Source organism: Heloderma suspectum, chromosome 5 (assembly GCF_057233095.1).
Source record: "Heloderma suspectum isolate Gila_16-S chromosome 5, 16-S_ref, whole genome shotgun sequence".
Lineage (NCBI taxonomy): Eukaryota > Metazoa > Chordata > Lepidosauria > Squamata > Helodermatidae > Heloderma > Heloderma suspectum.
The window spans coordinates 126961513-126983747 of NC_139462.1; the positions used below are offsets into that span (position 1 = coordinate 126961513).

The 22235-nt window shown below is 43.6% G+C and overlaps 1 protein-coding gene across 11 annotated transcripts in view; it reads left to right on the plus strand.

Moving 5' to 3' along the window:
* The window catches only part of BRCA1 (BRCA1 DNA repair associated), a 70919-nt gene that overhangs the window by 17009 nt on the left and 31675 nt on the right, over window positions 1–22235 (plus strand). For 9 of the 11 annotated variants that reach the window (XR_014792209.1, XM_084857251.1, XM_084857255.1 and 6 more), the window contains 7 exons: window positions 1015–1092; window positions 1749–1837; window positions 3459–3598; window positions 6169–6262; window positions 7727–7775; window positions 11787–11914; window positions 18016–21243. Coding sequence is in view for 10 of the 11 variants with exons in the window: in XM_084857251.1 (XP_084713377.1) it covers window positions 1015–1092; window positions 1749–1837; window positions 3459–3598; window positions 6169–6262; window positions 7727–7775; window positions 11787–11914; window positions 18016–21243 (3806 nt within the window). In the remaining variant the exon portion in view is untranslated. Of the gene's footprint in view, window positions 1–1014; window positions 1093–1748; window positions 1838–3458; window positions 3599–6168; window positions 6263–7726; window positions 7776–11786; window positions 11915–18015; window positions 21244–22235 lie in introns of those variants that run through there. The other 2 variants (XM_084857258.1, XM_084857257.1) reach the window with 1 other exon arrangement.

Sequence of the window (22235 nt, forward strand, 5' to 3'; positions counted from 1 at the left end):
AGGTATTTTAATTTTTAACATGCTTTTTAACTGGAAGGCTGGCATGCTACAAGATGAATGGGGCCCCAGAGGCATTCCATGATGGGTTGCTGCAGCCCACCATGCACAGCCACCCAGGGGGGAAAAAAATTTAAAAAGCTCAAGATAGTAGAAAGGGTCCTTGGAGGCTAGAGGCAGCAGAAAGGAAGAAAGGATGTTTTGCCTTTGCTTCTTTTGGTATGTTTGTGTAGTGTCTGTTTTGCCTGGGTTTAGTGTGTTGTGTTTGCATTTTGCATTTGTGTGTGTGTTTTCCCTGTTCGTATTTTTCTGAGAATCACCAGTTTGCCTTCTGCAAAATGAGAATTTTGTTGTGCTTTGAGAGGGCAAATATGTGATTTAGCATTTGGGACTCAGATCCCACCTCTGCCTTTTACTCAGTTTCTTGGTGAAGTTACTTGCATCTGAGCCTCATCAGTTTGCCTACTGTGAAATGGGTGCTGGAGCAGAGAACAGTTTGTGTTTTGGAGCTCAGAATCCACCACTGCCTTGGGCTTTGGTTCTTGGTCAGATTACTTTTCTTTTACTCTCACTAATTTACCTTCTGGGAAATTAGTGTTTTCTGACCAGCCATGCCCACCATTTTGTGAATGGGCAAGTCCCCCATAGCAGCTATTTTGTGAGAGCACCCATGGCACAGTTCCAAATATGTTCACCAACCCAAAAACTTTGGGAACCTCTTTACTGTTAAAAACATGCAATAAAAACATTAGGAAAAGGATGAAGCAGGGACCCACAAGATCAGAGTATCTGTTCTCCTTTTTGACGGAGGGACTCTGGAGAAGCAAAACCTAAGAAATCACTCTGGGGGAGGGGCAACATTTTTACAGCTCTGGTAGAAGCGATGGCTTGTCTATGGATATTTTAGCGGGATTTGTGGATATTTTAGGGGGATCCCCTGTAGAGGATTTTGCAAGGTAAAGACAGGTATTTCAGTCAGAGTACTTCACAGTAAGACGTGTTTCTCTTCTTTCCTAGGTTCTGTACATTTAAGCTTCTTAAACAGAAGAAAGGTGTGACACAGTGTCCACTTTGCAACGCTAAAGTCACCAAAAGGTACATTCTGCATGGCTGGGTTTAATTCCAATAGCAAGGGACTGACAGGATGAAGCAACCTTGTCCAATGTGTAGCACAGTCAGAAGGAGAAAGACAATCCCTCTAATGGGGACATACCTGCTGAATGATTCTAATGCCTGAAGTGAGACATAGCTAAGGGAGTGGGATGTAGAAGGCATTTCAGTAGCTTACAGACAGGATGGAGGCTTATGAGGAATACTTCCCCTGTGCCAAGAGTTAATATATGGTAAAAGAAGCAGTGAAAGGAGGGACCAATGAAGTAGCAAGATCAGTGTTGTGACCATTGTCTAACTATTACTGCCCTTTGAGAAATGGGTGTCCCATAAATTAAAAAAAAAACCCACCAGGAGCACTGTTTTAAAATCACCTGCTGTTTCAGTGCTAAAGCCCTATTAGTGTAAATGGATCTGAAACAGCAAATGTAATGCCTACTCTGTTTCAGGTTATTCTGAGGTAAATAATTCTTTAATTAAACAAAAGGGTGTAGCACCTTAGAAATTCTAGCTTCTGCTCGTTGGAAATGATTCTTAGGATTCCCCATGCCTGAGCTCATTCTCTTAGGGAACTGTTAAGAAAATGTTCCATTTCATCCTTTTGACCATACATCTCTTGTTGGCTTGATTGTTTATTTCAGAAGTCTAAGGGAAGATGTCCGATTTAAGCAAGTAATCAAAGTGGTGCTGGAAACCATCCATGCTTATGAGCATGATACAGGGCTCAAGTGTAGGTATTGCATCTTTCCATGAATTCTACCAAGGGTTGTTTGAATAGGGCAAGGCAGGTTGAGTCAGAATTTCTTACCCAATCTCTTGAGATGCAGAACACCACAAATGATCTCCTGCCTTCTAAGTTTGACTCTCAGATCTTGATTTTGACCTACAAGGGTCTAGGGCAGTCTTCTGCAACCTGGTGCCTTCCAGATGTTTTAGACAGCAATTCCCATCAGCCCCAGTCAGCTGATGGTCAGGGATCATGATAGTTGGAGTCCAAAACATCTGGGGGGCACCAGGTTAGGGAAGGCTGCTCTAAGATAGCCAACAATACCCTCTGAAGTCCTTCTTCCATATATCTGGTTCAAACAATACAGCTGAACAGAAAAACATGGGGTTGGGGATTGCTGTACAACAGCCCCCCCCCCCCGATGTTTGACCTACAATTCCCATCGTCCCTTACCATTGGCTACGCTGGCTAGGGCTGATGGAAGTTGTAGCCCAAAACATCTGGAACGCCACAAGTTGCCCACCTGTCTACAACTCTGGATCTTCTTTTCTCTTGAGGTTGAACAAAGACTGAGCCTGGGTATGTTCCAGAGGCAACGTAAGACACTTTTGGGCAAGTGTTTGATACCTGGGAATGAGCAAGCATTAAGACTTTACAATATTTTAGAAGTCAGAGTCTCTCTAGAGTTTGTTTATGGTAAATTAAGCTTGCATTCTACAAATATGGATATATCTTGGTTGCTACCACTGGAAGTGCCCCCTTCCCCCAGATCAAATAGGCAACAGCACTCTTGCACGCCAGCATTCTGTCTCAGCTTGGCTTGATCTGTGCTAGAAAGCTGGCCTCTTTTAAAGTCTTGCCCCGACCATTGGGGTGCCCTCCCCGTCCACCCCATCCTGAGTTGTCAGGATCATGTTTTCATAGAAAAGTGCATCCCACCCCCTTTTTTGCTCCTTTTCTATTAGCCACGCAGGAGTTTTACAACTGTCAAAGGAGCTGTCAAATTCCAGCTCAACCAGTGGAAAGGGGGGAAATGTGTGGATCTGCGAGGAAAAGGCTCTTCTTTGTCACAGAGCTGGCTGAAGGACCAAGGGGGGAAACAAGCTACACACTATGGGTGGTGCGCCTGATTGTCTTTCGGACGCACCAACCACACACTGTGGATTGTTTGCATTGTGGGTTAGCATGTTAGGCAAACGCACCCAGCATTTGTCATTTCAACCCAGGTTTTTAGTTAATTTGAAGCCATTTGGTAAGATCCGCATTCACTTATAAATGCATGAAGTTTAATGTGCGTATGTATATGATGTCAGCACTTACTTTGGATCAGCCTTCCACAACCTGGTGCCCTCCAGAATAACCATGCTGGCTGGGGGTAAAGGGCGTTTTAATCTGAACATATCTGGAGGGTACCAGGTTGAGGGAGGCGGCTTTAGATGGTAAGAACTCTTATAAGGTGGAGTTTCTGTCTTATAGGCTGTATAAGTCTGCAGGATCAAGATCTTTTAGAAATTCTTTCTGCTAGACCAGCATAGCCTATGAAATCTTTTAACTAGCATTATAATTATGCAGCAGGGTGAGTTGAAGACTTTTTACTTCCCTATATTTTTCTTCTCCATTTCAGTTGATCATTGTTTCCCCAAGGAAGCCATAGAAACTGCTTCTGCTTCAGTTCCATGGAAGGAACAGCCAGTAATTGACAGTAAAGGCTACAGAGACAGACTAAAAAGAGTGAAGGAAGGCACAAAGGGAAACACAACCTTGGTAACAGCATTTTTCTTTCCTTCTGTTTCTTACCCGCCTGATATGTCACATTGCGCCCCCCCTTCAATAATAAATTCACTTTGATTTTAATTGTGTAAGCACTTGAGCTGGACTCCTGGGCTATGGAAAAGCATAGCATTTCCCTTTTGAATAGCTACTTATTTTTAAGAAATGTCTGAATGAAAATTCTTTTTATTCCTATTTGATTGCCATTGAAATTACTATTGTGAGCGATGTTTTTCTCTACTAATGTATAGCAAGGAAACTTCAGTGAATAACAGTTAAAAAGGGACACGCAGAATAAACCATTGGTCTGTTCAAACTAAATAGCCTTGGTGTTGCAGTAATCTTGAAGAAACTGGTAAACAAAACAGCTCTGCTCACTGCAATTACCATTTGTTGCTGGCTGTTGTTGGTGGCTAACTATGGGCCAGTTGTCTGCCATTGCCTTAATGTGTCAGAGCTCAGTTAAAGGAGAAGAACTCAGCCAGCATGGGTCTGAAACAAATAGCAGACTTTGTCAAAATAAGAACATGTCCTTTGCTCCGTATCAGTCTTCCCAAACCTGATGCCCAACCAGACGTGTTGGACGTCAGCTCCCATAAGCCCACATCTGGGGGACACCAGATTGGGAGAGACTGGCATAGGGCCAAGGGTGACAGATATTGAAGGTGAAGAAAACAAAGTTAGACTAGTCTGTCAGGTCAAGAGAGAAATGCTCAGGTGAATAGCTGGTCATCAGTGTGGTATCTAGGGGAAGAGAGCTTGTATGTGAGCTTCAGAAGGCTGGCCTAAGGAATAAATACAGGTGCTTAGAAAGGTGATGAGGGTTCTAACAGTTTCTAGCTTCCCTATCGAATAATGGTTGAGTGGTACTAATTTTGTTTTGACTCTTTGGATGCTAGTGTTTGCGCTGATAAGTATTTACCAGTGTCATGCAGACCATGTGCTCAGGAACAGAAATCCAGACCACAAAAGGGAAGAAGTACAATTCAGTAAGGAAGGGCAACTTGTGGATCTCCAGATATTGTTGAACTACACCTATCATCATCCCTCAACATCTGGAGGGTCACAAGTTGCCTCCCTCTGGCAGGGTTCGATGATGGAACAGGCAGACCCATCTTGGAGTCTTTGGACCAGTAAGTCTTCTTCAAAGTCCAAAGATCTTAACACAATTGGAGCTAATTGTGTTAGATAGTTATTTTCTTCCTTGCTCCCCTACCCCAACTTTTATAACTGTTTTCAGTACAACTAGTTTACAGAGATGCAAGCCACTCCCTACGCCATCCTACAATACTGAAGTAATCCACACAATATAGTGATGTTGGCAAACAGTAAGTTCAGCAGAACAATGTATGAATCTTAATCAATGACTTCACAAAAGTTCCAAGTCCTGTGACAAGTTATATTTAGTTCTTAAGCCATTTCTAACACCTTAGTAATGTCTTGTTTTACTTTTTCAGAGATTATGTACTCCAGAACTGCCATAAGCAGTGTGTGTGTGTGTCTATATATGTATGTATATAATCATCATGTCAGCAGATGTTCATCTCCGTGCAAGCCCTGATGTGATGACAAAGGCTTTTTAGCACGTTGTGCACAAAGAGCATTTACTATACAGTGCACCCTCTGCAGCCATGTCCTTGTTGCCCTGACCCCCATTTTTTGTGGAGGCCTGGGTTTTTACTAGAATGTGACAGGAAGGAAGAAAAACACCTTGCATGATCTTCTATATACAGACTGCCCATCCACGTAATTCAGGTTAGAGTGTTCCCCATGCTAGGGCGCTTCATCAAGATCAAGCTGTCTTTGCTGATCTATTCAACTTTTCCACCTCACCCTGCCAACCCCAGACCTAGACTGATTAAGCCAGCTGGAGTCATCTAGGTAAATGCTATTTCAGAGGCCTCATCTAGAGGCTTGGTAATTCGCATGTAGTAAATAGCCTTAGCATGAATTGGATTACGGAAAATGTTTCTTTTTGAATGGTCATTCTCACACCCTCAAAGAGGCCAACACTGAGGTTCCAGATGAAATATCCTCACGCAAGATCCTCTTTTACAGCGTTACTGAACTTGTGTCAGTGTAGTGCAGGGGAGTTGCCCCTCCTTCAGCCCAAGGGCCAAATTCCATTTCAAAGAAGCTGTTGGGGCCGCATTCCAGTGGTGAGTGGGCTGAAGGCGAAAGGGCCAACGGCAAAGGGGCGAGGCCAAACGTACCAGCATTTTTTCTCGTAAAGCTCTTACAGCCAATGACTCAGCCTTAGGAGAAGCATTTCAGTCTTCTAGAACAGGATGAAAAACTGCACAAAAGCCAGGAAACCCACCAAACAATCAGTGGTTGTGGAGAAAGTGAGTGGGGCCATCTGGAGCCCCAGGTGGGCTGGATTTGGTCCCCAGACCTGAGGTTCTTCACCGATGGTGTAGTGTGTGTGTGTGGGGGGATTCTGCAAGAACAAATTTACTTGGCAAAAGAACCAGCTTTATGAATTCAGGGTCCTAAAAGGAGAACTAGATTCTATTCTACTATTTCTAGGCCTGTAGCCACATCTTCTATGCTTCCCTTGACAGGGCGAGAGCTCCAGTTTTCCGCTATGCAACAGAACTGTCACAAGGTACTCCCTGAGAAAGAAAAGTAATTCTAGTAAAGCTGTCTTTGAAATTGGTAAGGATTTCAGTAAAATTGGGTCAATCAGAATAGCAGCAGTAATAATACACTAATCATGTATCTTCTGCTGATAAAGACTCTTCCAGGCAGTAGCGTCTCTGTATTCCTAAACCTGCTTTCTGTCTTGTCCCCTTTTCCAGTCGTTTAACCTTTAGCCTCACCGCAGTCTTCTGAGGTAGGTTACAGTCAGGCCAAGGGTGGGGAACCTGCAGCCCTCCAGGTGTTGTTGGACTCCAGCTCCCATCATCTCATACCATTTGCCATGTTGGAGTCCAACAACATCTGGAGGGCCACAAGTCACCACTTAGGCAATAAGGGGACGAGCAATCTTGGTTGATCCTAATAGAAGCATTGTTTTACTGCCCTAACTGGCCCAGGACTACTTGGTGGATGTGGTTGGGTGGGGATTTGAACTTGGGTTTGCCATGCCCAAACCAGCATGCTAGCCATTACACTGCACTGGCTACCTTGCCTTCTGTGATCTTTCTATGAGCTATTACCTGAGCCTATGATGTGCCCTGAATTTCCACCCAATCCCGTTTGTTTTCCTGCCCCTCACCTCACCCCAGGTTTTCTACTTCAGCAGTCCCCAACTTTTTGGACCTGTGGGCACCTTTGGGAATTTGAGACCACACTGTGGGCACTACCACAAAATGCCTGATCAGTGGATCGCCACTTTGGTGTCTACCTGTCACGTCTATGGATCTTAGGCCGCACCTTATTCAGCAAAAACTTTCATTTTGTGACTATTGGGCACTGCAATATCTTTTTAATAAGGGATTGTCTAGTGGTGCAGTGCAGCTAATGCTTCTTTTAAACTTTTCCAATATAGTAACTGAACATAAATTATTTACCTGCTTAATGGAAATTAACAAATTGTTAGTTTAAATTGATTCTCTATACCCTTTTGACAGCTAAAAGACTGATATTGCAACACTGCAATAATGCAGTCCTATAATCCTCCTATTATGCAATGGACTGAGGACCTTACGATGCTTTCAGTATTTGAATGGGTGGCATATAGATGCCACCTTCAAATGGATACTTATTTGGATATTTGGTCCCCTTTTATTGAAACCCATGTATCATTGCTAGAAAGTTGTATGTATTTCATACAAATTTATATGTGTTCATTAAAAAATGCAAAAAATAGATTAAAAAATAATTGGGTGCCCATGGGCACCACTTTGGGGACCCTGGTCTACTTGGCTTAGTCCAGTTCCTGCCCCAACTTAACTTTTTTGGGCCCATGATACAGATACACTATTCATATTCCTATAAGATCTCTGCCAGCAGATACCTTTGATTTAAATGCTTCTGAACACAGTTGCTGAATTGGGCAACCTGAGTTTTATGGGATATTTGAGGAAAAGCACTAGGGTCTGAATACAAAGAGTGGTTGTGATCCTGCTGGAACTCTAGCCAGCAATGCTGATTGAATTCCCTTTTCATAATTTTAAGGTTCAGACTCCTCTGAAGATGTCTTTAAGAAGGCGGGGGCTGTCAGGTGGTGAGTAGAGCCTTCACTTTGTGTTGTCAGCATCTCCTTGGTTTTCAGCATTTATCATTTCCTCTGCTGTATCTCCAGGGAGATTAGGTACTATCTCACTCTGGAGAAGGTGCTGTAGTACTTCTGGCCCTCAGGATCAGTGAATTGCATCTGTGCAGTGCAGATGAGAGGGAAAAAATTCATGCCTTGTAAAAAGTTGTTCCCGTTAACATCCTCTGAAGAGAAGCATTCTGGATAAGAAAGAGTGGCGGCTGCTTAGGCTCCTGCTTGTTGAGTGCTTAGGTTCTTCGTAGGGAATGTTCAGTGCTCCTCCACCTCCTGAGCTGTTTGTGAAAATGTGGAAGGGAAGGAATAGGAAGAAGAGGTGTGGGGTGGTATCGCTTAGGGAGCTTGATTCAGCCTAGGGCCACCAGCTGCTAGGCTCTGTGGAGCACAGCCCCAGAACCTTTGAAATGGACTATTAATGAATTTGCTAGTTTTCATCTGCTTTCATATCTGAGGGTCAGAGAAGATAACACTATGTTAATTATAAATGGCAAAAAATAAAGATAGCCATCACTGCTGCTTAATAACCAGCTGCTTGTTCAATAGATTTTAAACTGCCTCTACTGAATCTCCAGTTCAGTGGAGCTGAGTTTCATTGAAGTGGAACAACTACTGGGGATACTTCACAAATAACAAGCAAGCATGGGTTGTTGTTATGTGCATGAACTGTGAATTCATGTATGAAAGATTTAAAGTTTCCATTCCTGTTTAGAAATAAACCACAGTTTATTGCTGCATCAGAAGTTGGGAAATGGTAGCTTACTTAAATCATAGTTAACAAGATGGGATATTGTCCTGGTTCGATATACTGACTTGTTAACAAATTGTGCATCAGCCTGAGGCTCATGCTTGTAACAACAACACAGTTTATATTTCAATCAGGTCTATCTGTCCTTGAGGATTTTTACAAGATTTAACCAAAATTAAATTGGTGCGTAGGTGATGTCCTCAACAGGGGGCTTCTTCGGTCAATCTTAGAGATCAGGGTAGGACATAGGTAGGACTGTGTGTACTCTTGACTTAAAAGTAATCAGTGTGATATGGTAAGCAAAGCAGATATCTATGATCTGTTTATCTATATACTTATTCAGAGTTTCCAATTCAGTTTAGAGCCCTGGAGTATGACACTGTACTACTTGTCCTCTCGAAATTTCCAGTGAATCAGTCTATCACTTATGAAAGTTCATGCCATAATCACTGAGTTAGGTTTTCCTGAGATTTCCCGTAAACCAAGGGATTTCAGCACTCTGTTTTTTTTCCTGCATCGGTACAGGAATACTCTGGAGTAAGGCTCTTGTGACACATTATGTGGCCTTATTAGACTAAGTGTTCTACAGATAGTATCATCTCCAACATGATTTATGGTGAAAAAAAAAAGACCACAAATGGACATGTATTTAGGGCTGCTAATACAGTGAAGGAGGACCAAGTGTGCAGAGTTGTATGCTTTGCCATCAGCTGCTTGTCTCTTGAAGAGCTCTTTACAGTCATTGTGGGAAAGGGAAGGCAAAATATAAAGGATCAAAGAATCACAGAATAGGAGGGTTGGAAGGGGCCTATAAGACCATCGAGTCCAACCCCCTCTCAATGCAGGAATCCAAATCAAAGTATCCCTGACAGGTGGCTGTCCAGCTTCATCTTGAATGCCTCCAGTGTGGGAGAGCCCACCACCACCCTAGCTCATTGGTTCCATTGTCGTATTGCTCTAACAGTCAGGACATTTTTCCTGATGTTCAGCCGGAATCTGGCTTCCTGTAACTTGAGCCCATTCTTCCGTGTCCTGCACTCTGGGATGATGGGGAAAAGATCCTGGCCTTCCTCTCTGTGACAACCTTTCAAATACTTGAAGAGTCTTCTCTTCTCAAGGCTAAACTTGCCCATTTCTTTCAGTCTCTCCTCATATGGCTTTGTTTCCATTCCCCTGATCATCTTCTTTGCCCTCCTCTGAACCCTCTCCAGTTTGTCTGCATCCTTCTTAAAGTGTGGTGCCCAGAACTGGACACAGTAGTCCAGATGAGGCCTAACCAGTGCTGAGTAGAGGGGAACTAGTACTTAACAGGATTTGGAAGCTATACTTCTATTAATGCAGCCGAAAATAGCATTTGCCTTTTTTGCAGCCACATCACATTGTTGGCTCATATTCAGCTTGTGATCAACAATTCCAAGATCCTTCTCGCTTGTAGTATTGTTGAGCCGAGTAGCCCCCATCTTATAACTGCATTTGGTTTCTTTTTCCTAGGTGCAGAACTTGGCATTTATCCCTGTTAAATGTCATTCTGTTGTTTTCTGCCCAGCGCTCCAGCCTATCAAGATCACTTTGAATTTTGTTTCTGCCTTCCAGGGTATTACCTATCCCACTCAACTTTGTGTCATCTGCAATTTTGATCAGCATGTCCAGCACCACCTCCTCCAAGTCATTAAAAATGTTGAAGAGCACTGGGCCCAGGACTGAGCCTTGCGGTACCCCGCTCGTTACCTCTCCCCAGTTTGAGATGATCCAATTGATAAGCAGTCTTTGAGTCTGATTCTGTAGCCAACTGTGGATCCACCTGATAGTTGTTTAATCTCACCCAATTTTAGCTAGTTTGGTAATCAGGATGTCATGGGGCACTTTGTCGAAAGCTTTGCTGAAGTCGAGGTATATTATGTCCACAGTATTCCCACAGCCCACAAGGGATGTTACCTGATCAAAAAACGAGATCAGATTTGTCTGGCAGCATTTGTTCTTGACAAATCCATGTTGGCTTCGAGTAATCACTGCATTGTTCTCAAGGGGCTTACAGATGCATTGCTTTATACTCTGCTCCAGAATGTTCCCAGGGACTGATGTCAGACTGACTGGTCTGTAGTTCCCAGGTTCCTCCTTTTTCCCCTTTTTGAAGATAGGGACAGCATTAGCCCTCCTCCAGTCATCTGGCACTTCACCCGTCCTCCATGATTTCTGCAAGAGAATAGACAGTGGTTCTGAGAGTTGTTCTGCCAGTTCCTTTATTACTCTAGAAGAGCGGTCCCCAGCCTTTTTGGCGCCAGGGACCGGTCCAATTTTTCCATGGACTGGGGTGGGGGGTTCCGCTGGCGGACTTCTGGCCACTGGGACACAAATGGCGTCCGCTAGCAGACTCCATTTGCATCCCTATTCTTTGCATTAATCAGCTACGTAAAGATTTATGTAGATTTACCAGCAGCCGGGAGTCTGCCAGCGGCCAGCTGGCAGCTCTGCGGACTCGCTGCGGAGGGGACCCGGCCGGGTCCGGCGAGGGGGGACGGATCGCCTCCCCCCCCCACAGACCCAAGCTGAGGGGGTTTCACACACCTCTGCGGCCCAGTTGCTGACAGGCCACGGACTGGTACCGATCCGAGGGTTGGGGACCCCTGCTCAAGAATGCAGTTCATCTAGCCCTGGGATTTGAACTCATTCAAAATAATTAGGTATTCCTTGACCATGTGCCTGTCGATCTCAAGCTGTAGTCCTGCCCCTTCAGCCTGTACTTCGCCTTTGCCAGGGGGGTCATAGACCCTCTTTTGGGAGAGGACTGAGCCGAAGCAGGAATTGAGCACTTCTGCCTTTTCTTTGTCATCTGTTATCATTTTGCCATCCTCATTGAATAGCTGAACCACCATTTCTTTCCTCTGTATTTTACTGTGCACATATCTGAAGAAAGCCTTTTTGTTGCTTTTAGCATCCCTCGCTAACCTCAGCTCGTTCTCAACTTTAGCCTTCCTGACGCCATCCCTGCAATTCTGTGCTACCTGCCTGTACTCTTCCTTTGTTGCGTGGCCTTCCACTTCCTATATGTGTGCTATAGTTCCCAGCAATAGATGGAAGTGATATACCAATACTCCAGGAACGTCTCTGGTTTCATTTAGTCTTCTGAGTAGGATTCAGTGTTGAGCCTGATTTTAAGAGGCTGACAGATAGTTAATCCTTTGATCACCTGAATCACCTTGTTTCACTCTTCTCCACAGTGCGGGTTTTGGAAGTAATTCTTTGTCTCAAGTTGGTGAAGGGTGTGCCAAGAATCAAAGCCTAAACCCTTGTCATATGGAACTTCCTGAGTCAAGTGCTGAAGACTGGGCATCATTAAATATCTTAGGTATGAGGATTTCTCTCCAGATGGAAGTTGGGACGATGGGACACTTAATACAGGAATCCAAACACCCTGGTATTAACCAGGCTTGTTCACAACTCTAGCTAGTTAGTTCACTTGGATCTTTTGGAACTGGGCTAACACACTTTTCCTAGGTCTATTTTTTATGATATGTTGAAGCACTGAACAGTGTTACAGTCTTGGGTGGGTGGATAAGTTCATTACTGACGTAAAGCAAATTTTGCTAGTCTGTTACTTTTTTAGATCCACGCTTATTAATAGGGGTGCCAGCTGATGAAGGATCAAATACAAAAAGCTATTTAGGTATACTTGATCAGCAAACCCTTATTCCAGCCCAGTTCATTGTAAATGGAATCCCCTCAGTTTCAAAATCTGTTGCCATGATGCATAGAGTGAATAGGAGAGGTGGCTTCTGTTTTGAACACATATGCTGAAAGCCTCTTTGGGCATATGGAATTAGTAGGGTGGATGAATCTGTCTGTTTCATTTTCTATGAGCTTTGTTTTTTCTAAAATCCACACAAAATTCATATGCATTTTTATATGCAATTTCCTCTAATATATTATTTTTTGTGAATGCTTTCCCCAAATATATGCATTTCCCCCTAGTGTATGCATTTTTGTACACGTTTTTTTATCAGAGAACTGTGTTGCAAAATTCAGAGAAGTGAGAAAACCAAAGGATAATTGCGTTTCAGTACTTTTATTAGTTTGGGAAGTGCAAATTAAGTTGGTTCGTGTTAAAATACAAACCAAATTATTTCTCCCCCATCTTTAGGAACTAATCATATGGTTCATTAGATTCTTGTCATATGATCTTTTAGTTTAGGGGTGGGCAACTGAAGGCCTTCCAGATGTTTTGGCCTATAACTCCCATCATCCCTCACATTTGCTATGCTGGCTAGGACTGATGGGAGTTGTAGGCTAAAACACCTGGAAAGCCACAACTTGCCCACTCCTGTTAGTTGATCAATTATATTACAAGTGTTTGAAGAGATGCGTTTTTGGAGCATCTTTAACAAAGGTGGCAGTTTGCCTTTGATATCAGTGCCTTGTTGTGGCGAAGGGGCTTGCGTAACTCAGTGAAGCCATGCCATGCAGGGCCACCCAAGACGGACAGGTCATGGCGGAGAGTTCTGACAAAATGTGGTCCACTGGAGAAGGAAATGGCAACCCATTCCAGTATTCTTGCCAAGAAAACCCCATGGAACGTATCACAAGGCTAAAAGATATGATGCTGGAAGATGAGCCCCTCAGGTCGAAAGGTGTCCAATATACTACTGGGGAAGAGCAGAGGGAATTTCCAAGTAGCACCAGAAAGAGTGAAGTGGCTGGGCCAAAGCCGAAAGGACACAGCTGTGGATTTGTCTGATGGTGAAAAGAAAGCCCGATGCTGTAAAGAACAATATTGTTTAGGAACCTGGAATGTCAGTTCAATGAATCAAGGTAAGCTGGAGGTGGTCAAACATGAGATGGCAAGATTGAACATCGACATCTTGGGAATCAACGAACTAAAATGGACAAGCATGGGCGAATTTAATTCAGGTGACCATTATATCTACTACTGTGGGCAAGAATCCCTGAGAAGAAATGGAGTAGCACCCATAGTCAACAAAAGGGTGGGAAAAGCAGTACTGGGGTACAATCTCAAAAACGATAGAATGATCTCAGTACGAATCCAAGGCAAACCATTCAACATCACAGTAATTCAAGTTTATGAATTCAAGTCTTCAACCACTCAGGCCGAAGAAGCTGAGGTTGATCGGTTCTATAAAGACCTACAACACCTTCTAGAACTAACACCAAAAAAAGATGTCCTCTTCATCATAGGGGATTGGAATGCTAAAGTAGGAAGTCAAGAAATCACCTGGATAACAGGCAAGCATGGCCTTGGTGTGCAAAATGAAGCAGGACAAAGGCTAATAGAGTTTTGCCAAGAGAACACGCTGATCATAGCAAACACTCTTTTCCAACAGCACAAGAGGCGACTCTACACATGGACATCACCAGATGGTCAATATCGAAATCAGATTGATTATGTCCTTTGCAGCCAAAGATGGAGAAGCTCTATACAGTCAGTAAAAACAAGACCTGGAGCTGACTGTGGCTCAGATCAGGAGCTTCTTGTTGCAAAATTTCAGCTTAAATAGAAGAACGTAGGGAAAACCACTAAGCCGTTCAGGTATGACCTAAATCATATCCCTCATGAATATACAGTGGAGGTGATGAATAGATCTAAGGGATTAGACCTGATAGACAGAGTGCCTGAGGAACTATGGGTGGAGGTCCGTAACATTGTTCAGGAGGCAGCAACGAAATCCATCCCAAAGAAAAAGAAATGCAAGAAAGCCAAGTGGCTGTCTGAGGAGGCTTTACAAGTAGCTGAGGAAAGAAGGGAAGCGAAAAGCAAGGGAGAAAGGGGAAGATCTATCCAACTGAATGCAGATTTCCAGAGAATAGCAAGGAGAGACAAGAAGGCCTTCTTAAATGAACAATGCAAAGAAATCGAGGAAAACAATAGAATGGGAAAGATTAGAGATCTTTTCAAGAAAATCGGAGATATCAAGGGAATGTTTTGTGCAAAGACTGGCATGATAAAGGACAAAGAAGGCAGGGACCTAACAGAAGCAGATGAGATTAAGAAGAGGTGGAAAGAATACACAGAAGAACTATACAGGAAAGATCTGAATGTCCCTGATAGCCATGATAGTGCATTCACTGAACCTGAGCTGAACATCCTAGAGAGTGAAGTCAAGTGGGCCTTAGGAAGCATTACTAACAACAAAGCTAGTGGAGGTGACAGTATTCCAGCTGAGTTATTTAAAATCCTAAAAGATGATGCTGTTAAAGTGCTGCACTCAATATGCCAACAAATTTGGAACACTCAGCAGTGGCCTCAAGACTGGAAAAGGTCAGTTTACATTCCAATTCCAAAGAAGGGCAATGCCAAAGAGCGTTCAAACTACCGTACAATTGTGCTCATTTCACATGCCAGCAAGTTTATGCTCAAAATCCTACAAGCTACGTTTCAGCAGTATGCGAACCAAGAACTACCGGAAGTACAAGCTGGGTTTCAAAGGGGCAAAGGAACTAGAGATCAAATTGCCAACATTCTCTGGATCATGGAGAAAGCAAGAGAATTCCAGAAAAACGTCTATTTCTGCTTCATTGACTACGCTAAAGCCTTTGATTGTGTGGATCACAACAAACTGTGGCAAATTCTTAAAGTGATGGGAGTACCAGACCACCTTACCTGTCTCCTGAGAAACCTGTACGAGGGTCAAGAAGCAACAGTAAGAACCAGACATGGAACAACCAATTGGTTCAAAATTGGGAAAGGAGTACGACAAGGCTGTATGTGGTCGCCCTGCTTATTTAATTTATATGCAGAGTACATCATGAGAAACGCCGGGTTGGATGAATCAGAGGTCGGAATTAAGATTGCCGGGAGAATTATCAACAACCTCAGATATGTAGACAATACCACCCTAATGGCAGAAAGCGAAGAAGATCGAAAGAGCCTCTTGTTGAGGGTGAAAGTGGAGAGTGCAAAAGCTGGTTTGAAACTCAACATTAAAAAAACTAAGATCATGGCATCTGTCCCCATCATTTCCTGGCATATAGAAGGGGAAGAAATGGAAGCTGTGACAGATTTTATTTTCTTGGGCTCCAAGATCACCACAGACGGTGACTGTAGCCATGAAATTAAAAGACGCTTGCTCCTTGGGAGGAAAGCTATGGCAAACCTAGACAGCATAGTAAGCAGAGACATCACCTTGCTGACAAGGGTTCGTATAATCAAAGCTATGGTTTTCCCAGTAGTAATGTATGGCTGTGAGAGCTGGACTATAAGGAAGGCTGAGCACCAACGAATTGATGCTTTCAAACTGTGGTGCTGGAGAAGACTCTTACGAGTCTCCTGGACTGCAAGGAGGTCAAATCAGTCAATCGTAAAGGAAATCAACCCTGAGTGCTCATTGGAAGGACAGATACTGAAGCTGAAGCTCAAATATTTTGGCCACCTAATGCGAAGAGAGAACTCATTGGAAAAGACCGTGATGCTGGGAAAGACTGAAGGCAAAAGGAGAAGGGGATGGCAGAGGATGCAATGAATATGAACTTGAGCACACTCCGGGAGAGAGCGGAGGACAGGAAGGCCTGGCGTCCATGGGGTCACGAAGAGTCGGACACGACTTAACGACTGAACAACAATTTTAAACATGGGTGCTTGTTGCTTTGGAAAAGGATTTGCTACCTGCTTTTAAAAATTGGTTAAATCAATTCATCACATCAAGTAAAGCCTGCAGTTCTAATTTCTACCTATCATAAAATGGGCCTCAAGAGTTGTTCTGTTTTATGATGTGTAAATTTTAGGGCCAAACAGCATGTTATTTTAAGCATTTTTTCCCTAAAAGGGTGCTTAAGCTGGCCTTTTTTATTTTGAAGGAAAAGCAGGTATGTGGGACCCTTATCTAGACTTTGATCCTGACTGGGGCTTCACAGCAGTTTCCCACCAGATAACCCCCCCCCCCCCCGGCTGCTATTTGCCCCTGAAAATGCTGTTTGCAGTAATAGTACCTTCGAGGGCAAACAACCACTGGGAGGGGGAATTTTTGTTAGGAAACTGGCAGGAGGCCCAGATCAAGGCCCCACACAGCAGCTTTTTCCTTCAAAATGTGGTCAGTATAAGTCTACCTTTTTAAAATAAAATAGTGTGTTTAATGTTATATGTACTTTGACCATTCATACCAGATACTCTGATTGAAAATATATGGAATATGATTATTTATATTCTCTCCTTTTTCTTAGTCAGCATTTGAAGGGGGAAAATTGTTTAATGGCAGTAGAACCTACCACTAAATAAAATTTTAGTCTTGAAAACGCCACTTAAGCCCTATTTGATTTCTAAGCTTTTATACCTATATCCATGTGGACAGTGTTAATGTATGTGTGTATTCATTTATTACATTTCTATCCCACCCAATAGCCAAAGCTCCCTGGGCAATTCACAAAAGTTAAAATCACAAGTACAGCATAAAAACAATATAAAATATAAAAACATTAATACTGCAGTATAAAAGTACAACTAGCATAAAACCTAGCAGCAACGCAGAGATTTTAAAAGAGTAAGAGTGTAATGCTAGACCTATCTTTCCATAATTATGCCCGTGGTAGCAGATACTGCTTTTTTCCAGTTCTAAAGCACTCCATACCATTCAGAAAAGTGCTTTATACATTTCCATTAATCTTTATTTGACTTAGGGTGCAAGCCTGTGGGGATGTTTGTCAGCCTCCAAACTCAGGGGCTAATGGGCATCATATGCAGGGCAGGAGGAGCACAGAGGTGATCGTCACCTTTGCGCTCCTCTCGCCCTGCATTTTCACTAGACAGATGATTTCGCTCATCTAGCTGGGGCTCTGCGGAGAGGGAGGGAAGGAGGCTGCTGCAGCTGGAGCGTTCTTTGTAAGCCAGCTGCCCAGCTCTCCTCCCCTCCCTGCCCACAAACCCTCCCCCTTTCCATCCTTTCCATCCTTTCCAAGCTCACGTTTGCGAGCTCGTAGAGGCAGCTGGTGCAGTTCTCTCTGCGCCTGCTGCAAGGGAGCGGGGAGCTCAGACTCCTTGCATCTGAGGTTGGAGCACTGTTTCTGGCCTTGGATTCAGGAATCTGAAATATCCTATGGCCCCCAGACTCTGTCTAGGGGCCATAGGATTGCTCTCCCCAGGAATTTTTGGTTTCTGAACCAGCCTGCTGGTATAGTAAAGGACTTACATTAAAGTGGGGGATGTATACTTGAACAGCCAAAAAAAAAAAAGAGGAAAAGAATAAAGGGCTCTGGTGCCAAGGACTGCTATTTGTGAACTGAATACTGTGGAGCCAACAGTACTCTTAGCCGGTAGAATTATTCTAGAGCTGCTCACTTATAAGCATGCTTAGAAGCACCATCCCCTGATCACAGCTTACTTGTCAAAGAAACCTCTTTGGGTTAGGGTAGGGCAACTGTGAATAGAATTTCTGGGAAACAAGCAGGAAAGGAAGGAAAAACTAGAGATAAGCCAATCTCATTTTTAAGGTCTTCTCTTTTCAGGTGCATATGGTTACTTGGAAGAAGGACTAGGAAGCCCAGAAGGCACTCGAGCCAGCCCTGAGAACGCTGAAGCCGTTGAGAATGTGGCTGTGGAGAGGAGTCAGAGTTTGTCTTTTCCAGATCTTTTCATGGCTAAACATGCCAGGAAACCTGACTCCAGTTCCATACGTGAGGATGATTCTTGCTCTTTACTCAGTATGTTGCAGCTTGTTGGTGAAGCTACAAAGCCCTCTGCAGATCAACAGGCAGGTAATGGCACAGAAAGGGCTGGCATTGTATTGCCTGTTGAAAGTGCACAAAACCTGTGTGAAGATGAGGAACAGCTGCTGCATTCCCAGACTACACCTGACAGTCCTTTGAGTCAAGTCCCTAAGAAGAGACTGAAGCGGAGCATCCAGAAAGTCAATGAGTGGTTTTCTAAAAGCAAGGAGGTCCTTTCCCCTGGCTCCCTGCAGGATGTTCTCACTGAGGAGGTGAATCAGGATCTGGACCCATATTTGTCAGATGCAGATTCTTGTGTCTCCCAGAAGACTGAGCAGATGGAAGACCAATGGGAACTCACAGTGGGGTGTGAAGGAGACAGACTTTTGTCCAAACCAGTTGCCTCGAAAATTGAAGATAAAATATTTGGGAGAACATACAAGAGGGAACGCAAGTCAAACCTCCTTTGGAATGAGAGGGAAACAATCCAATTCCAAGCAGAGGAAGGCATTGCTTTGAATACAAAATCCTGTGATACACACATAAGAAAAACCTTAACGAGAAAGAGGAAGGCCAATGACTTCGTCAGAGGGCAGGATGTGACAGAAAGTACTAAGAGGCCTGGTGGAGATGAAAATTCTCCTTTGGAAGCATGCAACCAAGCCCTTGCTCTTATAGATGACAGACCTGTAGCAGATCAAAAAGAAGCTGAGTTGTCAGCGGTACTTGTCATGGAAGGGGTGTCCGTTTTGAAAGCTGATGCAAGTGAGCAACCTCAGAGCAGGTGCCATGAATTTCCAGAATCAAACCTGAAAAATCTGAAGAAGAAAGGTAACTCCTTGAGCAAGAGAAGTAAACTATTAAACAGGCCACTTGGTGCACTGCAGATGGTGAGAGAGAGATGTTCCAGGTTCCCTGAGGATCCCAAGATAAAGGTAGATGACAAGGAGCCAAGGGAACTGGGAACAGGCCAGATGCAAGTCAGGCAGAGCAGGAGGCTTCAGTTGCTCACAGAAGAAGCCTGGAGGAGAAGTGAACCAGCAAAGAGAGAAAGGAAACGAGAGGATGAGGGAGAAAAGAAGCGAAGGTGGTCTCGAGTAGGGAATGTGCCATCTCCCTTCATAGAAGAAGATGAGCCCAATGTGTTGCAGGGCGGGCTGCAAAAGGGCATTTCGTTGTCAGATACCAGCCTGATGGGCATGGAAGGTGATGCAAGTAAGGCTTGTATCAACCCAGCAACCTCTCCTTGTGGGATGGGAATTGTAAAAAATCTTCTGAGGATTGAACAAACCTCACAGGGGCACAGTCCTTGTTGCGTTGTTCCCAATGTAAACTCCCAAAACACTTGTTCACTCCTGAAGTTTCATCCTACAGAGGTGGAGCAAACCAATTCTGAGGACAAGCAGTTTCTAGTAGCACATCAACCTGAGAAGAATGCATTGTGTACCCTGACATCAGAGGGTGATGCATTTTGCACAGATGTTGTGACAGAAATCTGTACGCACCCTGAAACAGATAATAAAGCTACAGGGACTTTGGAGTTGAACCCAGAAACTGATGATAGTGAACTAGATACAGGCTTCATGCGGAAGATATTCAGATGCTGCAAACGCCAGTCATTTTTGCTGCATCAACGACCAGGGAAGGAATCTGCTGCAGAAATTCAACGGGAGTTGAGTGTTGGCAGGATGGAAAACAGCAAGGTTGACTGTTTGAAGAAATCAAGTCAAAACATGGACGGGATTTGTGAGAAGAGGAGAGAAGCTATTGTCTGCGAGGTGAATAAAGTAATCTCTGTCCAAAGACTGGCATCTGGCTCCTCCCATTTCCCTGAGCATAAGGATAGAACTGAGCATCTTCAGCTTTCCTCACAAGTTCCATCCCCAGATCAGCCATCCATGCTAGTGCAGTCAGCCACCAAGAATGTAGAGGATGTAAGTCAGGTGCAAAGTCAAGAGCCACCAGTTGAAAAAAGAGAATCTCCACAAATAGAGGGGGGAACTGCAAGCCCAAATGTCGGCAGCAGTAGTAGCATGCCAGGTGTTGGGAGAAATAGCAGCTTCCAAGACACCAGTTTAACCTTCGTTAATAAGACAAGTTCCAGTGCATGCAACTTTCAACAAGCAGGACTGGAAGGCACTGAAAACAAAGGGCTGGTGTTACACTCTAAGCCAGAACTGATGCAGACAAGTCCTGTAATTTGTCAGTCACCACTTCCTGAATTTAGCTATGTCCGTAATGAAAATAAAAGCAGCATGGAACAAAAGCAACTGAATAGTGGCATAGGAAAAGCAATGGATCTCTCCAGCCCAGGTGCTCCTAAGTGCCTGGTTCCTGGAGAGAATGCGGAACAGTTCACTGAGGAGGAGTCCTGTGGTTTTGAGCTGTTATCGGAGACACCAGAGGGCTTGCTGGGCCCTTCCATCAAAAACAAAGAGGGCTCGCCTAACCTTTGGGAAATGGACAGGAAAGATACCTTAGCCATGTCTGCTGAAGCAGATAAACAGCCCCTCCTTGGGAGAGATCTGGACAGCAACAACAGAAGCAGTTCCACATTGAAGAGTAAAGGCCATTTTTCAGCATGCCAGAAAGTGGTGCGGAAGCTGCCATCTTCAGAAGAGGAAGATTCCAGTGAAGATGAAGAGTTGCCGTGCTTTCAGGCACTGATATGTGGTAAATCAGCAAGCACACCATCACAACCAATGAAAGAAAAGGATCCATCAACAGAGATGCTAGCATGGAAGAGTAGCAGCATAAGTAACCTCAAATGCAAGGTTGGGGATGTCTCTCCAAGCCAGGAATCGGAGTGCTCTGTAAATTTGTTTTCCTCCCAGTCACATGCATCTGGGGACTCTAGCAGCAAACCTCATGACTCAAGACACTTAACTTTAGCTCTTAGTTCCAGAGAAAAGCTGGCAAGTCTCAGCAGGAATAAAAAAGACCCTCAACCCATGGGTAGTGTCTCCAGAGATGTTGGTCATTTGCAAGATGAACAGCAAGAATATATGAATTCAGAATCCAATTTAGGTACAAAGCTGTGATTGCTGTTATGATTTTATTTTATTTTAAAACACTTATCTGCAACTTGAAATCTCTCTCTTTTGCCTCACCAGCTTAGTTAGGGTAAAGATGTTTCTATGGTGCAGTATGTTTTATGAGAAAGCCTACATCTGCATGCCCAGACACAGAAATACCTAAGGATGCTAACTTTTTTGAATGTCCAGGAAGAGTCCTGTCTCCCTTGAAAGCTTTCCTCTTGCATTTCAAATGCTAAATGAAAAGGAGATGTTCGTTTTTTTCCTCTGAGAGTAGGTGTACCCTGAGCTATTGCGTATACCCTCTGTGTTTCCTGACTATAGTGGGAGGATGCACATCCCCAAATATTTTGCATATTTACTGCAGCAGACACCAATTTACTTGTAATGCTGCATAAAGCATGAATTAGCTCTAAAATAGCCTATAGCAAGAGTGCAACATATCCTTTTCTTAGAGGTTATATATTACTCAAATGAGCAAGTATATACCCGCAGTTTCTACTGAGGAATGTTGATGGATTTAGTTTATGGACTTGTATATAAACACAGTACATAATATAAGCAGTGAAATTCATTGCTATCAGATATAGTGTTGACCAGTGGCTTTAAAAAGGATTTAGACCTATTGATGCTTAGGTTGCCATTACTTAGAGGTTGAGATAAAAACTCCATGGTAACAGTGGGAACAACTGGTTCTCTGAGTCCCTGCTGAAACAGTCTTTCTAAAGCAGGTGGTAGTTTCTCAAGAGGTGACTGTTTAGTAAAATGAAGCCCTCAGTGGTTCAAGCTGCTCATAAGGAAATACATATATTTTCTAGGGAGAACAGATTCTTAAGATCTAAATAAAATATGCAAATGAAGCAAGTTTGCTTAATTTTTCTACCACCAGAGAGAGAATTGAAGAGTCATTTCTTCTATTTTTGAAGTTGTGCAGTCCCCTACCTTCTGAGATTTTACTGCCAATATATTTTCATACTTTGCTTG